Source organism: Cherax quadricarinatus, chromosome 19 (assembly GCF_038502225.1).
Source record: "Cherax quadricarinatus isolate ZL_2023a chromosome 19, ASM3850222v1, whole genome shotgun sequence".
NCBI classification, from domain to species: Eukaryota; Metazoa; Arthropoda; class Malacostraca; order Decapoda; family Parastacidae; genus Cherax; species Cherax quadricarinatus.
The window spans coordinates 32,845,131-32,866,825 of record NC_091310.1 but is presented as its reverse complement, the minus strand read 5'-3'; the positions used below and the strand labels follow the sequence as shown (position 1 = coordinate 32,866,825).

Below are 21,695 nucleotides of genomic sequence, written 5' to 3'. Positions count from 1 at the left end.
GAAATCAGTGAAGCCGGTCAATCTTGTCTAGGAGACGAGTCCATGTACCGATTCTCGAGCCCCTCAAATACAAACTGGTGAGTACAAATCGGTGCGCACGCACACACAGAGTTTCTCAACCTGGGTTCCTGGGAAACCCTAGGTGTATGCGAGAGGTCGTTAGGGGTTTCGAGAGAAATAGTGATAAATAGGTTAATCATATATAAATGCATTTTTTTGTGTTTAATTTTATATTCGTAGTTTTACTATATACGTATGGCATATTCTTGGAAAATTTAAAAGTATAATAATCATAGGGAATATATTTAGCGGTGTCTGTACGGCAACAGTGTGAAGCCGCCTATAGTAGTAGTTATTATCTCTTTTCGGTCTGTTTATATATGTAAAACATATATTGGTTATTCATGTTTTTGTTTTTGTTTTTTAATAGATCTGGTTAATTTTTTGTGTGGATTAAAACCTCCATATGAGGCCTCTTGAACATGCAGTTCGATTTCTTTTTTTTTTTTTTTTTTTTTTTTTTTTTTTTTTTTTTTTGCATTGTCAGTAAACTTGAGAAAAGGGTAAGTTATTTTTTGGTTCAACCAATTATCAGAAAAAAATGTATTATATCTTCCCAATAAACTTTAAGTGTATAAAAGAGAAAGAAGACATTAATAATGATTTATATAATAATTTTTATGTAGGGGTTCCCTGAGACGTGAAAATTATTTCAAAAGGGTCTGCTGGGGTAAAAATGTTGAGAAACACTGCACCAGAGAGAGACAGACAGAAACATGAAGCTTCTGAGGATCACATCCTGCTGTTGTTATGTACTGAGAAACCTTATCACGGTGGCACTGTCGCCCATTTTCCTGGACCTACTGTGCCAGCCTCTCTACGGGAGCCGATTAGTGAGACATAACGAGCAGGTGCCTAGCTTTCAAACACCAGTTTCGACTCTAATTCAACATACAGCTCAAGTGAGTACAACATGGAAGAACAATGAGTTCTCTTGAGTCAAAATTAATTTCACATGAGTAGATAAGTAGCCTTGAAACAGTGTCATGATGGAGGTTAATATGAAAGAAGTGGATTGAATACTCTCACATGAGCGCCAAGAACCATGGCAGCAGTAAACAAAATGTAAACTGACATTCAGTTTACATTTTGTTTAGATAAACATTATAGCGTAAAATGTACTCTGAGTGGCATACATACACACACATACACACACAGAAAGTGAGGTGGTGGAGGCAGGATCCATACATAGCTTTAAGAAGATGTATGATAAAGCTCACAGAGCAGGGAGTGATTGACCCAGTAGTGACCAGTGAAGAGGCGGGGCCAGGAGCTTTCAATCGACTCCTGCAATCACAATTAGGTGAGTACAATTAGGTAGGTACACACACACCATCCATTTGCTGCTTACAGCCAAAACTCGTCCCACACAACGACCACCTTACTCTTCTTGAAACATTCTCTGCTCAGACGCTGTGCTGAGCGGTCGTCAGCTGTCTCTCCTCAGTCCCGACACCTGGTGGAGGAGCTTTGCGACGACAACAACAATGGCGACTGGTTTTCAAAGGAGAGTTAATACTGTGTGTATTGACCTCATAAAGGGCACAATCCCCAGTGCATCGATTAATGTGTTGGTGCCGATGATCATCCGCGATGTATATGGCATCCAGTGTGAATCCCTGTGTGGAGTTGCCTTAAATGGACTATCCAGGATTTTCGTCAAGTTTTGTTATACCAAGACCTACGAGCAGATTGTCAACCAGTATCAGGATGTTAGCAAGCAAGTCACCCCAGCAGTCACAGTTAAGTTGCACGACGTTTCACAATACTATACGTGGGTACGTGTGCGAAACGTGCCTTTTGAGGCTAACAAAGTTGAGATATGTGACGCCTTCAAATATTATGGGACGATCCACCAGGTTACTATGGGTCGGTGGTCTGATGGCCACTTTGCTGGTTTACAAGAAGGGTCTTTCACGTTGAAAATGTCCCTGCGCCAACCAATACCTTCATACATAAACCTAGAGGAGTTCCGTACCCAGGTGTATGTTACGTATCCTGGACAGAGATGAACTTGTCGCCTTTGCGGCGCATTGGATCACATTGCTGCACAATGCGTTAATACCCTTTGTCGGGCAGGTCCGAAAATTTTCGGACTTAAACACGTGCACCTTTACGCATGTCATCCTACCCTTCCGCGCATCTGGATTCCCGTTCTTTAATTCTAACCAATCACAAGCCTTCCCTGAGTCGCTTCAGCTAATTGATGATGCCGTTTGCCGCCTTCCCATTGGTTGAGAGATCAAAACATAAACACTCTTGGCTTGGCGTAGCCCAGAGTGGGTTTTTTCCATCCAGTGCCACTAATATACTCTTGGATTCTACCTTCTACAATGTCGGTAAGTACTGATTGTTGTGTTTAGTGCGTACATGAATAGTTTAGGCATATTTTAATATATAAATAAAGTCTGTGTGAAGCATAATGTGAGTGTAGCATGCAGTTGAAAAAAGTGCAACAAAGGAAGTACGAAAATTTTCGTACCTGCCCGAGAAGTGCATAGTATAATTTCAGTAAAATAAATATTTATAAAAAAATTCTATTGCATATATGAATTCTGTAGTGGTCTGGATCTATACAGAAGGTTTTTATTGTCCTTCCAGATCAATGAGAAATTGTTTTATGGGGAGCCCTCCAGCACAAGGTCGAAATATGTCTGCATTTTGGATGACAGTGACTCAGAACCAGAGGTAGATGACCCAGAATTGCTGGATAGTGGTGATGAATACTTGCCACTGGATGCAGAGGTGTCAAGTGATGATGAGGAGGAAGAAAGGCCAGCCAAGAAGCAGAAATTAGTGAAGAAAAAGAAAGGTATTACGATTGCAAGTATTGCAGCCACTCGAAGAAATTTGTCACATCCTCATTCCAGTGTTCTGTATGCAAAGTAAATCTGTGCATAAAGAGTAATAGAAATTGCTTCAGCAACTACCATACCATCAATTAGCAATATAGAATAATTGGTCTTCCTCATGAATCTCAGGAATATGGGACTTGAAAGTTTTATCCCTTTGCAATATGTCCATGCTGCTATTTGTTTCATTTTTATATTTTTCTAATACATACAAACTGTTTTGATACAAGTTTCATTTATGTTTTTGATATTGTCTGTTTGTATAATAAATTTAAAAAATAGTTATTGGGTGTTTTATTAACAATTGCAAGTTTGCAACATTCAGATTCTTACTCCCTTTGTCGGGCAAGTGGGAAAATTTTCGGACTTCGGAGATTAGCAATTGCTCGAAAACTAACCATCAGAAATCCATTTATATAGGCTCATTGGCCTCGTATTGAGTTACTCTATCCACCATAGGGAGTTCAGTTCGAATTTCTAATTTTATGGCCACTTGCCCGACAAAGGGTTTTAAGCACCAGCCTCCCTCAGAACGTGGTCGTCGTCCGGATGGTGAGGCTCCTCGTCGGATTCTGGCAGATGAAGTAGTCGAGGACTTACCGTGCCTGAAATCGTGGAGTGATGAGGTGGATCGGGCCATGCTCGTGGAGTCATCCTGCGTGACTCTACCTGCTATGGTCAACCATGATGTGGTAGAACATGGTGAACGTGAGAGCCCTCAAGCAAGAGAGGATGCTGACATGGAAGCTAACATTGTATCGACATTGAGCGACCTTTTAGCTTTGCAAGAGTATGATTCTGTGCCGTGTGTGCCTGCGTTGGAGTGTTTAGATGAGGAGAGAACACAGTTAAAGGATGTCGATCAGTTAATTAATGTAAGTGAGGTAGAAGGTTCGAGAGTTCATACTGTTGCGGTAGAAGTTCACAAGGAGAACATTACAGGTCCTGATAAAGCTGAGGATGCTGTTTCTAGGAAGCGTGCGGCTACCTCGCCCGACTCCGATGATGTCTTGACCCCTGGACAGCGTTCTGGGAAGAAGACGTGGTCGGAAGTCACGGGTGGGGCGTCGCGTGGTTCCAGGACAGTGAGTAATATAACAGAGAATGTACAAGGTAAAGGTGGCGCCTTAGGCGTTAGTCAACGTAAAGGAAAAAAGGGTGTGGTGGCCCCTCGAGGAAAGCCACCGTTAGCAAAGTTAGGTGTATAACCATAAATGTTAATGGTATGAAAAATAACAGAAAGCAAGTGCAGGTTCATGAGTGGTTGCATCGCTTTGCAGTAGACGTATGTTTCATGCAAGAACCTAACCATAAAGTTGGAAGTTCGTTTGCGATAGATGGTTATGATGTTTATATGGCTCACTCGAGTCGTTTGAAAGGTGGTGTGGCTGTGTTGATAAAAGTGACCAGCCCGTTCGTGATGAAACATTGGGAGGAAGGGGGGGAGGTCGCGTGGTACGCGTCATAGGTGAGTGGGGTACTCAACGGGTTGGTTTTGTAGGAGTATATGGGCTAGCTGAACATGATGTTAATATTAAAAATACTTTTGTTAACGATGTTCTTGTGTACTATTTGAGAGCTCTGCCTGATATAACAGTGGTTGGTGGCGACTGGAACTGTGTGGTGCACCGTAAAGACGTAGAACCGAGGGGAGTAGGTTATTGTTCGATTATTTTGGGTGATTTGTTGTCTGGGCTGGGGTTGGTGGATGTAAGTGGAAGCAGTGACTTAGGGATTGAGCACACTTTCGTGCATAAGGACTATGCTGCGTGCTTAGACAGGGTATATGTGTCTCGGCGGATAGTTGTAACCAAAGTGCGTGTGTTAGATGTGTATTTCTCCTATCATCGCGGTGTTCTCGTAGAGCTCGACTGGAGAGATCTCCCGACTCGTTTTAAAGGATATTGGAAGTTAAATATTCGTTTACTTCAAAGTGCAGAAGATAAGACACTTTTCACGCACTTATGGACGTCTATGGGAGTAGACTCCTTGGAAGGTAGTGATTTAGTGCGACAATGGGACGAGGTCATGAAGCCTCGAATTAAGGATTTTTATGTACATCGGGGTAAGGAGGCCTCTCGTTTGGAGTATGGATTTTTGAGGTACTTGGAGGGTTCTTTACAGCACTGTTATGCGCAAGGAGAGGTACCTGGAATTTACCCGGTGGACGAGATTGACAATCTAAAGGAACACATCCAGGTGCTGAAAAATACGGTTTTTGATGGGGCGCGTATTTCGAGTGGAGTCGAGGAGGCTGTGTGGGGTGATAAGCCGTCCGCTTGTGTCTTACGTAGTCAGACACAAAGGAGGAAGGCGACCGAAATCGTGAGTATAGTGGTGCAGGATGGCGTTGTAGGGTATAGTGAGGGTCAGGTTGTAACAACAACTGAAGGAATAAGTTATTATGTTAATAAATGGTTTAATCTCAAAATGCTAAATAAAGATGTAAGCGTGGATGCAATACTGGAATTGGGGCAGAATGTACCATGTGAGTTGAATGATAATGATCGCTTTCTCATGGGTGGGCCTATAACTGAAACTGAGGTGTGGGAGGCTTTGCAGGGAATGTGCAAGGGCAAGGCGCCAGGTATTGATGGCATTCCGTGTGAATTTTATATTCAACATTGGGAGGTCATACGGACTTTTCTGGTACGTTTACTCAATGCGATGAAGGAGGGGGGACGTTTAGGTTTGTCTCAGAGTACGGCGGTTTTGGTGTTAGTTAAAAAATGTAACATACCCGTATCACTTAAGGATTACCGACCAATATCACTAATGTGTAGTGATTATAAATTATATGCAAAAATTTTAATGAATAGGATTAAGAAAGTGTTTGACAAGGTAATACATAAGGGTCAGTTTGGCGTGCCAGGTAGGACGATGTATGATGGTCATGGGAATAACAGGGAGTTTGTCGAGGAATGCGGAACGAGGGGCGGGGGTGGTGTTTTGGCTTTAGACTGGCAAGCTGCTTTTGATAGTGTAGAAAGGGATGTCCTGTGGAAGTTTATGAGATGGCAAAGTTTTGGTAATGAGATCATCATGTGGGCTCGTTCTTTGTATAATGGTGCTGGGTTTCAAGAACAAATTAATGGGAAGTTAGGAGACTTTGTCAAATTGAATAGAGGCATTCGACAGGGATGCCCTATGTCTCAAATGCTCTTTGCTTGCATGCAGGACCCTTTTTATTGGACAGTTTGTGGGCGGGGAGTAGATTCGTCGTGGGGTTCGGGTAGTGATCGACCTGCCATAGTAGGTTATGTAGATGATACAACTGTCCTATTACGTACGAGGGAGCAATTGGGTTTTGTGGGAAGACTTGTAGATGTATTTGGTAAGGCAACAGGAATGCGGGTTAACAAAGAAAAATCAAAGATTATGAAGTTGGGAGATTGGGCAAGAGAGGAGGTAGGTATAGAGACGTGGACGGTGGTTGACTGTGTTAACATATGTGGTATACAGTATATGAGAGAGGTTGATAACGAGGGTATGTAATTCGGGGAGGCTGGTAAATAGTGTTTTGAGGCGTATAAATAGTCTAAGGCCACGACATTTAACCCTACACCAGAGGGCGATAGTAATTAATGTTCTTCTTTATAGTAAAGTTTGGCACGTTGCTGCGCTGTATCCACTAATACAGGGGGATCTCAAACATCTTTTAAATAGAGTTTATAGATTTTTGTGGGGCTCGGGGTGCGACTGGCTCACAAGAGCGGTGGTAGAGACACCAATGCGTCAAGGAGGGTTAGGTCTTGTTCCTTTAAGAGACCGAGTCATTGCTTGTTATGTGAAGCGTCGTTTTCTCCGACTGGGTGGCAGGCATGGTGGTTTAACAGAAATGTATCGTGACCTGCGCAGGTGGTGGGGAAGGACAGATGTAATCAGGTGAGATACGATGCTACGTGTGTTACTCTGCATGCGAGATGTGCGGAACGTTAAACTGAGTACTTTGGAAAGAGTGGGTATGGTGAAAGTTGAGGTGAGAGTTCAGGGAATGTTCCCCATGTACGCGTGGTGTGATATATGGAAGCGGGTTCATCAGTTAAGTCTCCTTCCTCGAGTACGCGAAGTGGTTTTTAAATTTTTGCACGGGATACTGCCGTCCAAGGTGGTGTTGTCTAATCGGCGTGTAGAGGAGGACCGGAGTTGTTCAGCGTGCGGGGAGGACGAATCAGCGTTTCATGTGTATTTCTGTGAAGATTTAGGTATAGTACGTGCGTGGTTAAGCAGGGTTTTACGAATGATTGGGGAGGGGGAGGTTTGTCGGTACTTAGGGCGTTGAGTTTTGATGTGGGTGGGGTTGACATCTGTGTACAACGTGCAGTGTCGTATGTCGTAACCGATTATATTTATGTGTCATGGGCTGTGAGGCATGATGAAGGTAATAGCAGAATCCGGGTTTTAGCGGGAACAATTCTTCGAACTAAGTGTCGAAATCAGTTGGTATATGAGGGGAAATGGGAGAAAGATTTCCCGTCTGCATATAGAGCGTTAGAGTTAAAGGATTTGAGAAAATTTGTGTTTGTTCAGTGGGTAATCTAACGGGCTGGTCAGCTGCGTTTAATTGTGTGTAAATGTCTTGTGTTTGTGAATGTTGTATGTATGTCTCCAATGTTGTATGTATGTCTCCAATGTTGTATGTATGTCTCCAATGTTGTATGTATGTCTCCAATGTTGTATGTCTCCAATGTTGTATGTATGTCTCCAATGTTGTATGTATGTCTCCAATGTTGTATGTATGTCTCCAATGTTGTATGTATGTCTCCAATGTTGTATGTATGTCTCCAATGTTGTATGTATGTCTCCAATGTTGTATGTATGTCTCCAATGTGATGATGTCATTAATAAAAATGTAAAAATTTTGTATGTGCAGAACGTTAAGAGTTTTGCCCTTTTTATTCTTGTATACCAATCATTGGTTTTTGTATAGATGTGCTTTCCTATTTCATGTAATATATGATATTACATGTAATTGATTACATTATTTGTTGAGATGTAAAATAAGACATCGTATTTGTTATATTTGTATGTTTTCGTCGTCGATTCATTACTACCTATGTTTATGTTGGTGTGTATGAGTGTGCTTGTGTGTGTGTGTTATTGTGTGTGTTGGTTTTTTAACACAATGATTTATTATACAGTCTATATACTTACCCGTGTGTGCTTGCCATTTGTATATACAACATAGTTAGACTTGTTCTTTAATAATGTATAATGTGTTGTGTCTGAGTATAAAACCTTTCTCAATACTTTGTTTGTGTGTAGGGTGTATTACCATTATATTGTACGGTATCTTTTGTCGTGTGAGATTATTGTAAAATTAACCGCTTTCTTTTGTGTGTTTTTAATTTACATTTATCATTGTGTATCTCACTGTTTTAAATGAAATATAAAAAAAAAAACTCTTATTGAAACCATGATTCAGTTGTTCAAAGCAACGACGAAGGCTGCTACAAGATGCTACATCTATTAGCATCGTAGAATACTAGCATACTAGAATACTCATCCCTCTCTAGCATCTAGCATGTTTCTAGTTTCGCAACAATTCGTTAGTAAGAATTCAAACCAATTATACTATACCTACTAGGCTTCTCATAATGCTTTGGGATTACAGCTGGATGAATTAAAAAACACCAAAAAAATAAATGTTAGAACTTTAATAACGAATTAAGGCGATAGTCTCCCATACAACGCTTGGTGTATATATAGCTTCAATATATTATATTGATACAGGATATTCATTGTCATACTGTACACTAAAATAGTCTCAAAATAACTGTATCATCTGGTACGTTACTGAAATGAAATGTATTCAAAACTACAAGATTGTGAAGTTTTGTGTGTGTGTGTGTGTGTGTGTGTTTGTGTGTGTGTGTGTGTGTGTGTGTGTGTGTGTGTGTGTGTGTGTGTGTGTGTGTGTGTGTGTGTGTGTGTGTGTGTGTGTGTGTGTGTGTGTGTGTGTGTGTGCGTGTGTGTGTGTGTGTGTGTGTGTGTGGGTGTGTGTGTGCGTGTGTGGGTGTGTGAGTCTGTGTGTGTGTGTGTGTGTGTGTGTGTGTGTGTGTGTGTGTGTGTGTGTGTGTGTGTGTGTGTGTGTGTGTGTGTGTGTGTGTGTGTGTGTGTGTGTGTGTATGTGTGTGTGTGTACTCACCTACTCACCTAATTCACCTAATTGTGGTTGCAGGGGTCGAGACTCAGCTCCTGGCCCCGCCTCTTCACTGATCGCTACTGGGTCCTCTCTCTCTGCTTCCTGAGCTTTGTCATACCTCTTCTTAAAACTATGTATGGTTCCTGCCTCCACTACTTCACTTGCTAGGCTATTCCACTTGCTGACAACTCTATGACTGAAGAAATACTTCCTAACGTCCCTGTGACTCGTCTGAGTCTTCAGCTTCCAGTTGTGGCCCCTTGTCCCTGTGTCCCCTCTCTGGAACATCCTATCTCTGTCCACCTTGTCTATTCCCCACAGTATCTTGTATGTCGTTATCATGTCTCCCCTGACCCTTCTGTCCTCCAGTGTCGTCAGTCCGATTTCCCTTAACCTTTCCTCGTACGACATTCCCTTGAGCTCTGGGACTAGCCTTGTTGCAAACCTTTGTACCTTCTCTAACTTCTTGACGTGCTTGACCAGGTGTGGGTTCCAGACTGGTGCTGCATACTCCAGTATGGGCCTAACATACACAGTGTACAGTGTCCTGAACGATTCCTTATTAAGGTATCGGAACGCTTTTCTCAGGTTTGCCAGGCGCCCGTATGCTGCAGCAGTTATTTGGTTGATGTGTGCCTCCGGTCCACCTAGCCTATACTCTGTCTGCGGTCTTCTTTGCCCCTCCCCAATCTTCATGACTTTGCATTTGGCTGGATTGAATTCGAGAAGCCAGTTATTGGACCACATGTCCAGCCTGTCCAGGTCTCTTTGCAGTCCTGCCTGATCCTCGTCCGATTTAATTCTTCTCATCAACTTCACATCATCTGCGAACAGGGACACTTCAGAGTCTATTCCTTCCATCATGTCGTTCACATATATCAAAAATAGCACTGGTCCTAGAACTGACCCCTGTGGGACCCCGCTCGTAACAGGCGCCCACTGTGATACCTCTTCACGTACCATGACTCGTTGCTGCCTCCTTGTCAGGTATTCCCTTATCCATTGCAGTGCCCTCCCTTTTACATGCGCCTGATCCTCCAGCTTCTGCACTAATCTCTTGTAGGGAACTGTGTCAAAGGCCTTCCTGCAGTCTAGGAAAACGCAATCTACCCACCCCTCTCTCTCTCGTGTCTTACTTCTGTTACCTTGTCATAAAACTCCAGGAGGTTTGTGATACAGGATTTGCCTTCCATGAACCCATGCTGGTTTTCATTTATAATCTTGTTCCTTTCCAGGTGTTCGACCACTCTCCTCCTGATAATCTTCTCCATGACTTTGCACACAATGCATGTCAGAGACACAGGTCTGTAGTTTAGTGCCTCGTTTCTGTTTCCTTTCTTAAATATGGGGACTACATTAGCTGTCTTCCATTTCTCAGGTAGTTGCCCAGTTTCAAGGGATGTGTTGAAGATTGTGGTTAGAGGCACGCACAGCATCTCTGCTCCTTCTCTAAGGACCCATGGGGAGATGTTGTCCGGTCCCATCGCCTTTGAGGTGTCAAGGTCACTTAAGATCTTCTTCACCTCCTCTTCAGTTGTTCGTATGTCATCCAACACTTGTTGGTATATTCCCTCTTGATGTTCCCTTCTGTGCTGTTTTCCCACAGCCCTTCCTGTCTCTACTGTAAAAACTTCCTTAAATCTCCTGTTCAGCTCCTCACATACCTCCTGATCATTTCTTGTGAGTTCTCCACCTTCTGTCCTTAATCTGATCACCTGGTCTTTGACTGTTGTCTTCCTCCTGATGTGGCTATACAACAGTTTCGGGTCAGTCTTGATTCTCGATGCTATGTCATTTTCATACTGTCGCTGGGCCTCCCTCCTTACCTGTGCATACTCATTCCTGGCTCTGCGACTGATCTCCCTATTTTCGTGTGTTCTCTGCCTTCTGTACTTTTTCCATTCTCTATTGCACTTTGTTTTTGCCTCCTTACACCGTCGGGTAAACCAGGGGCTCGTTATGGTCTTCCCGTTGTTACTGTTGCCCTTGGGAATAAACTTTTCCACTGCCTCCTTGCATTTTGTTGTTACATATTCCATCATTTCATTTACTGGATTTCCTGCCAGTTCTCTGTCCCACTCGACCTCCCGCAGGAATTTCTTCAACCCTATGTAGTCCCCTCTTTTATAGTCAGGCTTTTCCCATTCATCTCCTGTTATTCTCTCCACTTGCAGCTCTACTATGTATTCAAAGCACAGAACCACGTGGTCGCTAGCTCCTAGGGGACTCTCATACTTGATGTCCTCAATGTCTGAGCTGCCCAGGGTGAACACAAGGTCCAATCTTGCTGGTTCATCCTCCCCTCTCACTCTGGTAGTGTCCTTAACATGTTGGTGCATGAGGTTTTCCAGCACCACGTCCAACATCCTGGCTCTCCATGTTTCGGGACCCCCATGTGGCTCCAGGTTTTCCCAGTCGATCTCCCTGTGGTTGAAATCCCCCATAACCAGCAACTTTGCTCTGATGGAATGAGCTCTTCTTGCCACCTCAGCAAGTGTTAGTTACCATTTTGTCCTAGGCACATGTCGATTAGACACTAGGCCTGTAGTATGTGTGTGTGTGTGTGTGTGTGTGTGTGTGTGTGTGTGTGTGTGTGTGTGTGTGTGTGTGTGTGTGTGTGTGTGTGTGTGTGTGTGTGTGTTAGTTCCTGTAGTATGTGTGTGTGTGTGTGTGTGTGTGTGTGTTAGTTACCATTTTGTCCTAGGCACATGTCGATTAGACACTAGGCCTGTAGTATGTGTGTGTGTGTTAGTTACCATTTGGTCCTAGGCACATGTCGATTAGACACTAAGCCTGTTGTATGTGCATGCGTGTGTGGTGTGTGGTGTGTGTGTGTGCGCGTGCGTGTACTCACCTAGTTGTACTCACCTAGTTGAGGTTTCGGGGGTCGAGTCCGAGCTCCTGGCCCCGCCTCTTCACTGATCGCTACTAGGTCACTCTGTGTGTGTGTGTGTGTGTGTGTGTGTGTGTGTGTGTGTGTGTGTGTGTGCGTGTGTGTGTGTGTGTGTGTGTGTGTGTGTGTGTGTGTGTGTGTGTGTGTGTCCAACAGTGTGTGTGTGTGTGTGTGTGTGTGTGTGTGTGTGTGTGTGTGTGTGTGTGTGTGTGTATGTGTACTCACCTAATTGTGGATACAGGAATCGATTCATAGCTCCTGGCCCAGCCTCTTCCCTGGTCGTCACCAGGTCCACTCTCTCCTTCCTCCATGAATTTTATCATACTTCCAGGTGGTATCACATTTGCCCAGTGTGGAAGTAGGTTGTGCCCAAGGGTTAGGCAAGTGAGAATTTCCAAGTATTCTTTTCAAGATTGGTGGACTGACATGCATGCCCAGGTGTGGGTTCCAGACTGGAGCTGCATACTCCAATATAGACCGCACGTATACGGTGTACAAGGTCTTGAACGACTCCTTACTGAGATGTCGGAATGCTATTCTTAGGTTCTCTAGACCCCCATATGCTGCAGCAGTTATTTGGTTGATGTGCACCTCAGGAGACGTGCTCGGTATTATACAAACTCCAAGAACCTTTTTCTTAAGCGAGGTTTGTAGTCTTTGGCCCCCTAGACTGCATTCTGTCTGCAGTCTTCTTTACCCTTCCCCGATCTTCATGACTTTGTACTTGGTGGGGTTAAACTTCAGAAGCCAGTTACTGGACCAGGCCTGTAGCCTGTCCAGATCCCTCTGTAGTACTGCCTTATCCTCCTCCGACTGAATTATCCACATTAACTTCATATCGTCTGCAAACAGGGACAACTCTGAGTCTATTTTCTCTGTCATATCATTCACATATACCAGAAACAGCACCTGTGAACCCCGCTCGTGACAGTCGCCAAATCTGACACCTCATCACGTACCATGACTTGTTGATGCATTCCCGTCAGGTATTGTTTGATCTAATGCAGTGCCTTCCCTGTTATATCTGCCTGGTCCTCCAACTATTGTACTAATCTCTTATGCGGAACTGTGTTAAAAGCCTTCTAACAATCAAAGAAAATGCATCATACTCACCCTTCTCTCTCTTGTCTTACTACTGTCACCTTCTTATAGAACTCCAGTAGGTTTGTGACACAGGATTTCCCGTCTCTAAATCCGTGCTGGTTGTCGTTTATTAGCGCATTCCTTTCTAGGTGGTCCACCACTCTTCTGATAATCTCCATGATTTTGCATACAATACATGCCAGTGACACTGGTCTGTAGTTCAGTTCTGCGTGTCTGTCTCATTTAAAAAAAACTGAGATTACGTTGCTATCTTCCATACATCACGCAGTCGCCCTGTTTCGATAGATGTGTTGAAGATTATTGTTAGTGGTAACTCACAATTTACAAAGGTAATGAACTCCAGGTAGGTCTGGTCACAATCATGACAAGTTACAAAGGTATTTACAGATTACAGAGGTACGTAATGGGTCCAGGGACTGGGCCCCCAAAGTTTTGATAGCTGAACTAGATACAAAGGTAATGAGCTCACAAGTTACAAAGGTAATGAATTCTGTAAGAATGGTTACTTACGTTTATACATGGCAACAATCATGAACAAATTATAGTGTAATGAGCAATTCACACTTGTGACCGGGTGTGGAAGTGTGAATTGCTCATTACACAATAATTTGTTCATGATTGTTGCCATGTATAAACGTAAGTAACCATTCTTACAGAATTCATTACCTTTGTAACTTGTGAGCTCATTACCTTTGTACCTAGTTCAGCTATCAAAACTTTGGGGGCCCAGTCCCTGGACCCATTACGTACCTCTGTAATCTGTAAATACCTTTGTAACTTGTCATGATTGTGACCAGACCTACCTGGAGTTCATTACCTTTGTAAATTGTGAGTTCATTACCTTTGTAGATTGTGAGTTCATTACCTCTGTAACTTGCTCAGCTATCAAAACTTTGGAGTCCAGTCCCTGGACCAATTATGTACCTCTGTAATCTTTTGACTACCTCCCACAGGATGGGTATGGGGTGCATAATAAACATATTAAACTAAACCTCTCTCAGGACCCACAGAGAGATGTTATCCGACCCCATCGCTTTGGAGGTATCTAGTTCGCATAGCAGCCTCTTTACCTCCTCCTCGGATGTATATATCGTGTTCAGCACTTGCTGGTGAATCCTGCCTCTCCGTCTGTCTGGAGTTCTTTCCGTCTCCACTGTGAATACTTCTTTGAATCCCATGTTGAGCTCCTTACATACATCAAAATCAACTCCCCTCCTTCCTTCCTCAGCCTGATTGCCTGGTCTTTGACTGTTATTTTCTTCCTGATGTGACTGGACAAAAGTTTAGGGTCAGACTCGGCTTTCACTGCTATGTCATTTTCGTATTGTCGTTGGGCCTCCCTTCTTACCTGTGCATATTCATTTCTTGGTCTTCGGCTATTCTCCTTATTCTCTTGTGTCCTTTGCCTTCTGTACTTCTTCCATTCTCTAGTGCACTTAGTTTCAGCATCTCTATAACTTTGGGTAAACCAAGGGCTGGTCCTGGCCTTTTCATTATGTATGTTGCCCTTGGGCAGAAACCTCTCCTCCGCTTTCTTACATAATATTTTCACATATTCCATCATTTCATTTACTGATTTCCTGCCAGTTCTCTGTTCCACTGAGCCTCGTGCAGGAAATTTCTCATGCCTGTGTAGTTCCCTTCTCTTGTAGTTTGGCTTCATTCGTCCTGCTCTTCCTACCTCCCCCCTCAAGGAAGGTTCCTTGATGTTGATGAGGGGCTCTTGATTTAGGGAATTGGTTCTGTGCTCCAGTTCCCCGAATTAAGCCTGAATGCCTTTCACATCCCCCCCCCAGGCGCTGTATAATCCTCCGGGTTTAGCGCTTCCCCCTTGATTATAATAATAATAATAATCTTCCTACCTCCCTCTCCACTTGTAACTCTACTAAGTATTCAAAGATTAGAACCACGTAATCACTAGCTCCGAGGGGCCTTTCATATGTGATGTCCTCAGTATCTGCACAACTCAAGGTGAATATTAGGTCCAGTCTTGCTGGTTCATCCTCTCTCCTCTCTCTGGCGGTGTCCCTAACATGTTGATGCATGAGATCTTCCACTATCACTTCCAACATCTTAGCTCTCTACGTTTCTGGGCTCCCACAGGCTCCAGGTTTTTCCAGTCATTTTTTTTTTTCTGTGATGGAAGTTACCCCAAAACCAGTAGCTTTGCCCTGCCCATATGGGCCCTTCTGGCCACTTCAGCCAGTGTGTCATCCATCTCTCTGTTACTCTCATCATATTCTTGCCTTGGCCTCCCGCTGTTCTGTGGTGGGTTATACATCATTGCAATCACAACCTTGGAACCTTCAGTTTGAAGTGTTCCTATTATGTAGTCTCTTGCTCCTACTCTGTCTCCTCCCTTCAGTTCTTCAAAATCCCATTGGTTTTTGTTGAGCAGTGCCACTCCACACACCCCCATCCCCGCCACCCTGTTCTCTCTGTCTTTCCTCAGAATCTCATATCCAGTTGGAAAGATGGCACGTTAGTTACCATTTTGTCCTAGGCACATGTCGATTAGACACTAGGCCTGTTAGTTACCATTTTGTCCTAGGCACATGTCGATTAGACACTAGGCCTGTAGTATGTGTGTGTGTGTGTGTGTGTGTGTGTGTGTGTGTGTGTGTGTGTGTGTGTGTTAGTTACCATTTTGTCCTAGGCACATGTCGATTAGACACTAGGCCTGTAGTATGTGTGTGTGTGTTAGTTACCATTTGGTCCTAGGCACATGTCGATTAGACACTAAGCCTGTTGTATGTGCATGCGTGTGTGGTGTGTGGTGTGTGTGTGTGCGCGTGCGTGTACTCACCTAGTTGTACTCACCTAGTTGAGGTTTCGGGGGTCGAGTCCGAGCTCCTGGCCCCCCCTCTTCACTGATTGCTACTAGGTCACTCTGTGTGTGTGTGTGTGTGTGTGTGTGTGTGTGTGTGTGTGTGCGTGTGTGTGCGTGTGTGTGTGTGTGTGTGTGTGTGTGTGTGTGTGTGTGTGTGTGTGTGTGTGTGTGTGTGTGTGTGTGTACTCACCTATTTGTACTCACCTATTTGTGGTTGCAGGGGTCGAGTCCTAGCTCCTGGCCCCGCCTCTTCACCAGTTGCTACTAGGCCCTCTCTCTCCCCGCTCCATGAGCTTTATCAAACCTCGCCTTAAAACTGTGTATGGTTCCTGCCTCCACTACGTCATTTTCTAGGCTATTCCACTGCCTTACAACTCTATGACTGAAGAAATACTTCCTACTATCTCTCTGACTCATTTGTGTCTTCAACTTCCAATTGTGGCCTCTTGTTTCTGTGTCCCCTCCCTGGAACATCCTGTCTTTGTCCACCTTGTCTATTCCACGCAGTATTTTATATGTCGTTATCATGTCTCCCCTGACCCTCCTGTCCTCCAGTGTCGTCAGGCCGATTTCCCTTAATCTTTCTTCATAGGACATTCCCCTTAGCTCTGGAACTAACCTTGTCGCAAACCTTTGTACTTTCTCTAGTTTCTTGACGTGCTTTATCAAGTGCGGGTTCCAAACAGGTGCTGCATACTCCAGTATGGGCCTGACATACACGGTGTACAGTGCCTTGAATGATTCCTTACTAAGGTATCGGAATGCTGTTCTCAGGTTTGCCAGGCGCCCATATGCTGCAGCAGTTATCTGATTGATGTGTGCTTCCGGAGACATGCTCGGTGTTATACTCACCCCAAGATCTTTCTCCTTGAGTGAGGTTTGCAGTCTTTGGCCACCTAGCCTATACTCTGTCTGTGGTCTTCTGTGCCCTTCCCCTATCTTCATGACTTTGCATTTGGCAGGATTAAATTCGAGAAGCCATTTGCTGGACCAGGTGTCCAGTCTGTCCAGGTCTCTTTGAAGTCCTGCCTGGTCCTCATCAGATTTAATTCTCCTCATTAACTTCACATCATCTGCAAACAGGGACACTTCTGAGTCTAACCCTTCCGTCATGTCGTTCACATATACCAAAAATAGCACTGGTCCTAGAACCGACCCCTGTGGGACCCCGCTCGTCACAGGTGCCCACTGTGATACATCATTACGTACCATGACTCGTTGTTGCCTCCCTGTCAGGTATTCTCTGATCCATTGCAGTGCCCTTCCTGTTATATGCGCCTGATGCTCTAGCTTCTGCACTAATCTCTTGTGAGGAACTGTGTCAAAGGCCTTCTTGCAGTCCAAGAAGATGCAATCAACCCACCCCTCTCTCTCTTGTCTTACTCCTGTTATTTTATCATAAAACTCCAGAAGGTTTGTGACACAGGATTTGCCTTCCGTGAATCCGTGCTGGTTGGCATTTATACTCCTGTTCCGTTCCAGGTGCTCCACCACTCTCCTCCTGATAATCTTCTCCATAATTTTGCATACTATACACGTCAATGACACAGGTCTATAGTTTAGTGCCTCTTTTCTGTCTCCTTTTTTAAAAATGGGAACTACATTTGCCGTCTTCCATACCTCAGGTAGTTGCCCAGTTTCCAGGGATGTGTTGAAGATTGTGGTAAGTGGCACGCACAACATATCTGCTCCCTCTCTAAGGACCCATGGGGAGATGTTGTCCGGTCCCATTGCCTTTGAGGTATCGATGTCCCTTAGCAGTTTCTTCACCTCCTCCTCATCTGTATGTATGTCGTCCAACACTTGTTGGTATATTCCTTGCTGGTGTCCCCATCTGGTCTGTCCCCCCAGAGTCCTTCCTGTCTCTACTGTAAATACTTCCTTAAATCTCGTGTTAAGCTCCTCACATACCTCTTGATCGTTTCTTGTGAGTTCTCCACCTTCTTTTCTCAGCCTTATCACCTGGTCCTTGACTGTTGACTTCCTCCTAATGTGGCTATACAGCAGTTTCGGGTCAGATTTGACTTTCGATGCTATGTCGTTTTCATACTGTGTGTGTGTGTGTGTGTGTGTGTGAGTGTGAGTGTAAGTGTGAGGGTGGTTCCTGTTTATTTAGGATAAAGGCTTGGTGTGTGTGCGTGTGTGTGGTCGGCTAAACTCATCTCAAAATGTGACTGACTAAAATCCCTAGATAAGCTAACTTCTGAGCCATAAAGAGGCAAAATAACAGCTTGCTTGAACAGTAAGACGACCAGTTTGCCTAACAACAAAATACACAATACAACCATGAGCAGCACAGCGTCAGGCAACTACTATCATTACTATCTTAAAATGGTTAGTTAAGAGAATAAAGCTTCATAATTAAGATGTGTATTTAGTGTAGGAATTTCCAGTAAACAAAGCTTTCTAAACCATACCCCGGCCGGGATTGAACCCTCGGTCATAGGGTATGGTTTGTTTGCAATCGTGTCATTACGATTTCGTGAGTAACAAAGCTTTCTGTTTCTCTGCAGATAGTGATGGCTTACTGGTTCATCTGCAGGGGCCTGAGTTCTGTCTTGTGGCTGCTGCTTTTTGTTTTGTGGCAACTCCAGCCGGCAGGGGCGGAAGATGACTCGACGCTACACACATCTCAGGGCCACACCAGGCTCACCTACCATGACACCAAGGCAGTTACCAGCAACAGCGACCATGCTACCGCTCACACCCACCACACGCAAGCAGTTACCGGCAACAGAAACCATATTACCGCAAGCTTCAGCTATGATGCCAACTTCGCAGTAATCGACAACAGAGATCACACTATCCCTGACAACCAGCATGAAGTCAGCCAAGCAGTTGTTAGCCAAGGCGGACATACCGCCTCTACTTTTAATGAATCTCTCTCAGAAATATTCACCAAAAATCCATCTTCCAACATGAATCATGTTGATGACAATATGGTCTTGTGCGACCATCCTCCCACTGTGTTCTCACCGTCGTTCCATGGCCACTCAGATGCTGAATGTGAAGGCAAATATGTTATCCCATTTAATACAACTCTGTATTTATGTAATTATATCTACTCCGTGATATATGGTGGTGAAGCAGATTATGTCGAATACACAATTGATATAGAAAATCAAACTATTGTAATAAATTTATATTACGATGACAATTACATTAACTTTTGCCTACCTATGTTTATAAAATTTGAAACATGTACAAATGAGAAATATTTTACTTTGTGCCACGAGGAGAATATAAGTTTTGCATTTTTCCATTCCAAGCAGTGTCCACTGGCATCAGTTCTGCAATATGATTATTGGGTAATAGTTATGGACAATTTTATGATTGGAAAGACAGAATGTGTTCGTCAAATTTGCTATGGAATTTATACATTCTTTGATGATGAAATTGCCGGGCTTGGTTTCCGCGTAACTAATTTTCTTGAACTGATAAATGGCACTACATGCATCGATGAAAACAACCGCTTACTGTTTTTCGAGAACGAAACATCATACATCACGCAAAACGTCCACTGGCCTTGCTGCTATCCTATTTACACTGTGGCATGGTTTGGTAACCCAGAAGAGCACGGGTTGAACAGAGCATGGAGTTATCTACCGCTGTCGTGTCAGGTAGGAGAGGTGGTGTTGATGGTGATGGTGGTGTGCGTGGCGGTGAGTGGTGTGACAGGCAACCTGATGGTTGTGGTAGTGATGGTGAGTGGGCCACATCGGGGAGAAGAGTCCAACATGCTCCGTACCTCCCTCGCCGTCTCAGACTTACTCGTGGCCCTCTTCGTCGTTGTTCCTTCCTTTTGTTACCATGTGAAGCCTTTCTTCAACCCTAACTATTACTTCGATGGAGATAATTACGGTGTCCACTATCTAGTAAACCATACACTTTCCACCATAATAGTTATTGAAGAGGGATTCATTCTCTTCCACGCTCTCCTGTTTAGTCAGTGCTCCATTGTATCATTTTTGACACTTTTCCTGCTAAGTTTGGAGAGGCTGGTGATAACCAGCAGGGCTATCAGGTACAATGATTACTTCACAGGGAGGAGGGTGAAGGCGGCCATTACACTCACCTGGGTCATCGGCTTCCTGGATACCCTTATCTTCAGTTATGATAAGGACGGTACCTTTATTGCAAATTGGTCATCTTACAAAAAACTTCCATTAATCTTGTCGTATGCTTTTCCAGACAACGTTTTCTACAGAATCTTGCATTATAGCCAATTGTTCCTCTTTAGTGTCGTCAGCCTCTGTACTGTTGTTTTCTCGATACTGGCCATCGTAAACTTCCTGAAAGAACAGGCCAGAGAGGCCGCTGAATGGCACAGTGTGAACATGGGGTATCATGGACCGAGGAAAAAGGAAAATCGTCGTTGTTTGGTAACACAGATTCTCATGACCGTATGCTTCCTTATCTCTGTCGTCCCTTTACACATTGACATGTACACCCTTGGTCTTGCGATGGCTCCGCCCGACATCTCACATTACGAGTTACGTTCATACATATGCTGGTGGCTATTCGTGTGCGCCACAGCCTGGAACCCCTGGATCTACAACGTTCGCGGCGAAAAGTTCAAGAAAGATGCGATTATAGTTTTTAAAAAATGTTTGCCCAGTGCGCTAGTTATGAGACTTCTGCCAGAGGACCATCATTCCCAGCGTGAAATGACGAGATGTGATGCTTACTCAACGGCGAGGAGGAGGAAAATGTTGTTGACTCTACGGTTGGAAACACAAGACTAAAAACAGATGGTGTTTCCCACCCTTTGGTTAAATACTTTGCTAAGATTATGCTTTCTGCAAATTCTTCTTCATTGTTATGTTCTGACAACGTTTCGCCTGGGTGTATGTATAATGTTCGCCAAGGCCGTAGTCCTGGCACGGGTCTCAATCTTGCCTGGGTGGAAGGCACGTGAGTATTTATAGGATGAAGTCACATGCAGCATTCTCCACCTGATCCAGCATTCTCAACCTGACTTCATCCTACAAATATTCACGTACCTTCAACCCAGGTAGATCTGTTTGTGACTTGATAAAGCCCACTGTGTGGGCGAAACGTTGTCAATAAAGGATCCCATTATACTACATATGTGTTTATATTTCCATTCTGTCGGTATTTTATACTATTTATTTCCATTTCTATGTTCTATATAACAACAATATGCAAAATACTATGTAAAAAAGTATGAAAAATAAATATAACCTTCCTGTATTACAATTAAACAAGAGGTATTTAAATAATAATAAAAATAATAGTAATAATAATATTAAATATTGAGAAGCCTAATCCCCTAAGGAAGTCAGGTTAAATCCAAAGGTGTCTGTTATACCTCGGATCAAGAGCACTGCTCCAGCATCAAGGAACAGCATTTATTAGGAAGAGTTTACAAAGTTTTATTTACAAAACAAAACAAAAAGTTTTGAAAAGAAGTATTTGCAAAGTTAATAAATTTTTAGTCAAAAAATTATGGAATAATGCTGAGTGCCAGCGTCATATTTACCTTTAAATATCACCACAAGAATTATCGCAATTTGAAAAAATTGTCTTACCAGTAAAGCTGTTTTATAAATAACTGATGATTTTACTGTTCCGTCTAGAAAAAGAAAACAGATAAATGAACGTATTTCGAGATGTAACTCTCAGTTTATGAATATTACAGTCGTGGGAAAGTGCAAAGTATGTAAGGGTCATATACAGCACCAGTTACATGTAGGGAATGAGGAAATAATCAGGTATTATTCAGCCGGAGGATAGCTCCAGCTCCTTGGAACAAGAGCCCTTCACCCCTGCCAGAGTACGCCACTGAAA

The 21,695-nt window shown here is 43.6% G+C and overlaps 1 protein-coding gene across 1 annotated transcript; it reads left to right on the top strand.

The window, feature by feature from the left end:
• The first annotated feature begins 851 nt into the window (after window positions 1-851).
• Window positions 852-20,905, top strand: LOC128705414 (uncharacterized). Its single transcript, XM_070086842.1, has 2 exons — window positions 852-962; window positions 18,398-20,905. The coding sequence occupies exon 2, from the start codon at window positions 18,404-18,406 to the stop codon at window positions 20,627-20,629; it is 2,226 nt and encodes a 741-aa protein (XP_069942943.1). The 5' UTR covers window positions 852-962; window positions 18,398-18,403; the 3' UTR covers window positions 20,630-20,905.
• The last annotated feature ends 790 nt before the right edge of the window (window positions 20,906-21,695 follow it).

Excerpts from the sequence above, each read along its gene's own strand:
- LOC128705414 (XM_070086842.1), top strand. The coding sequence starts at position 18,404 with ATGGCTTACTGGTTCATCTGCAGGGGCCTGAGTTCTGTCTTGTGGCTG.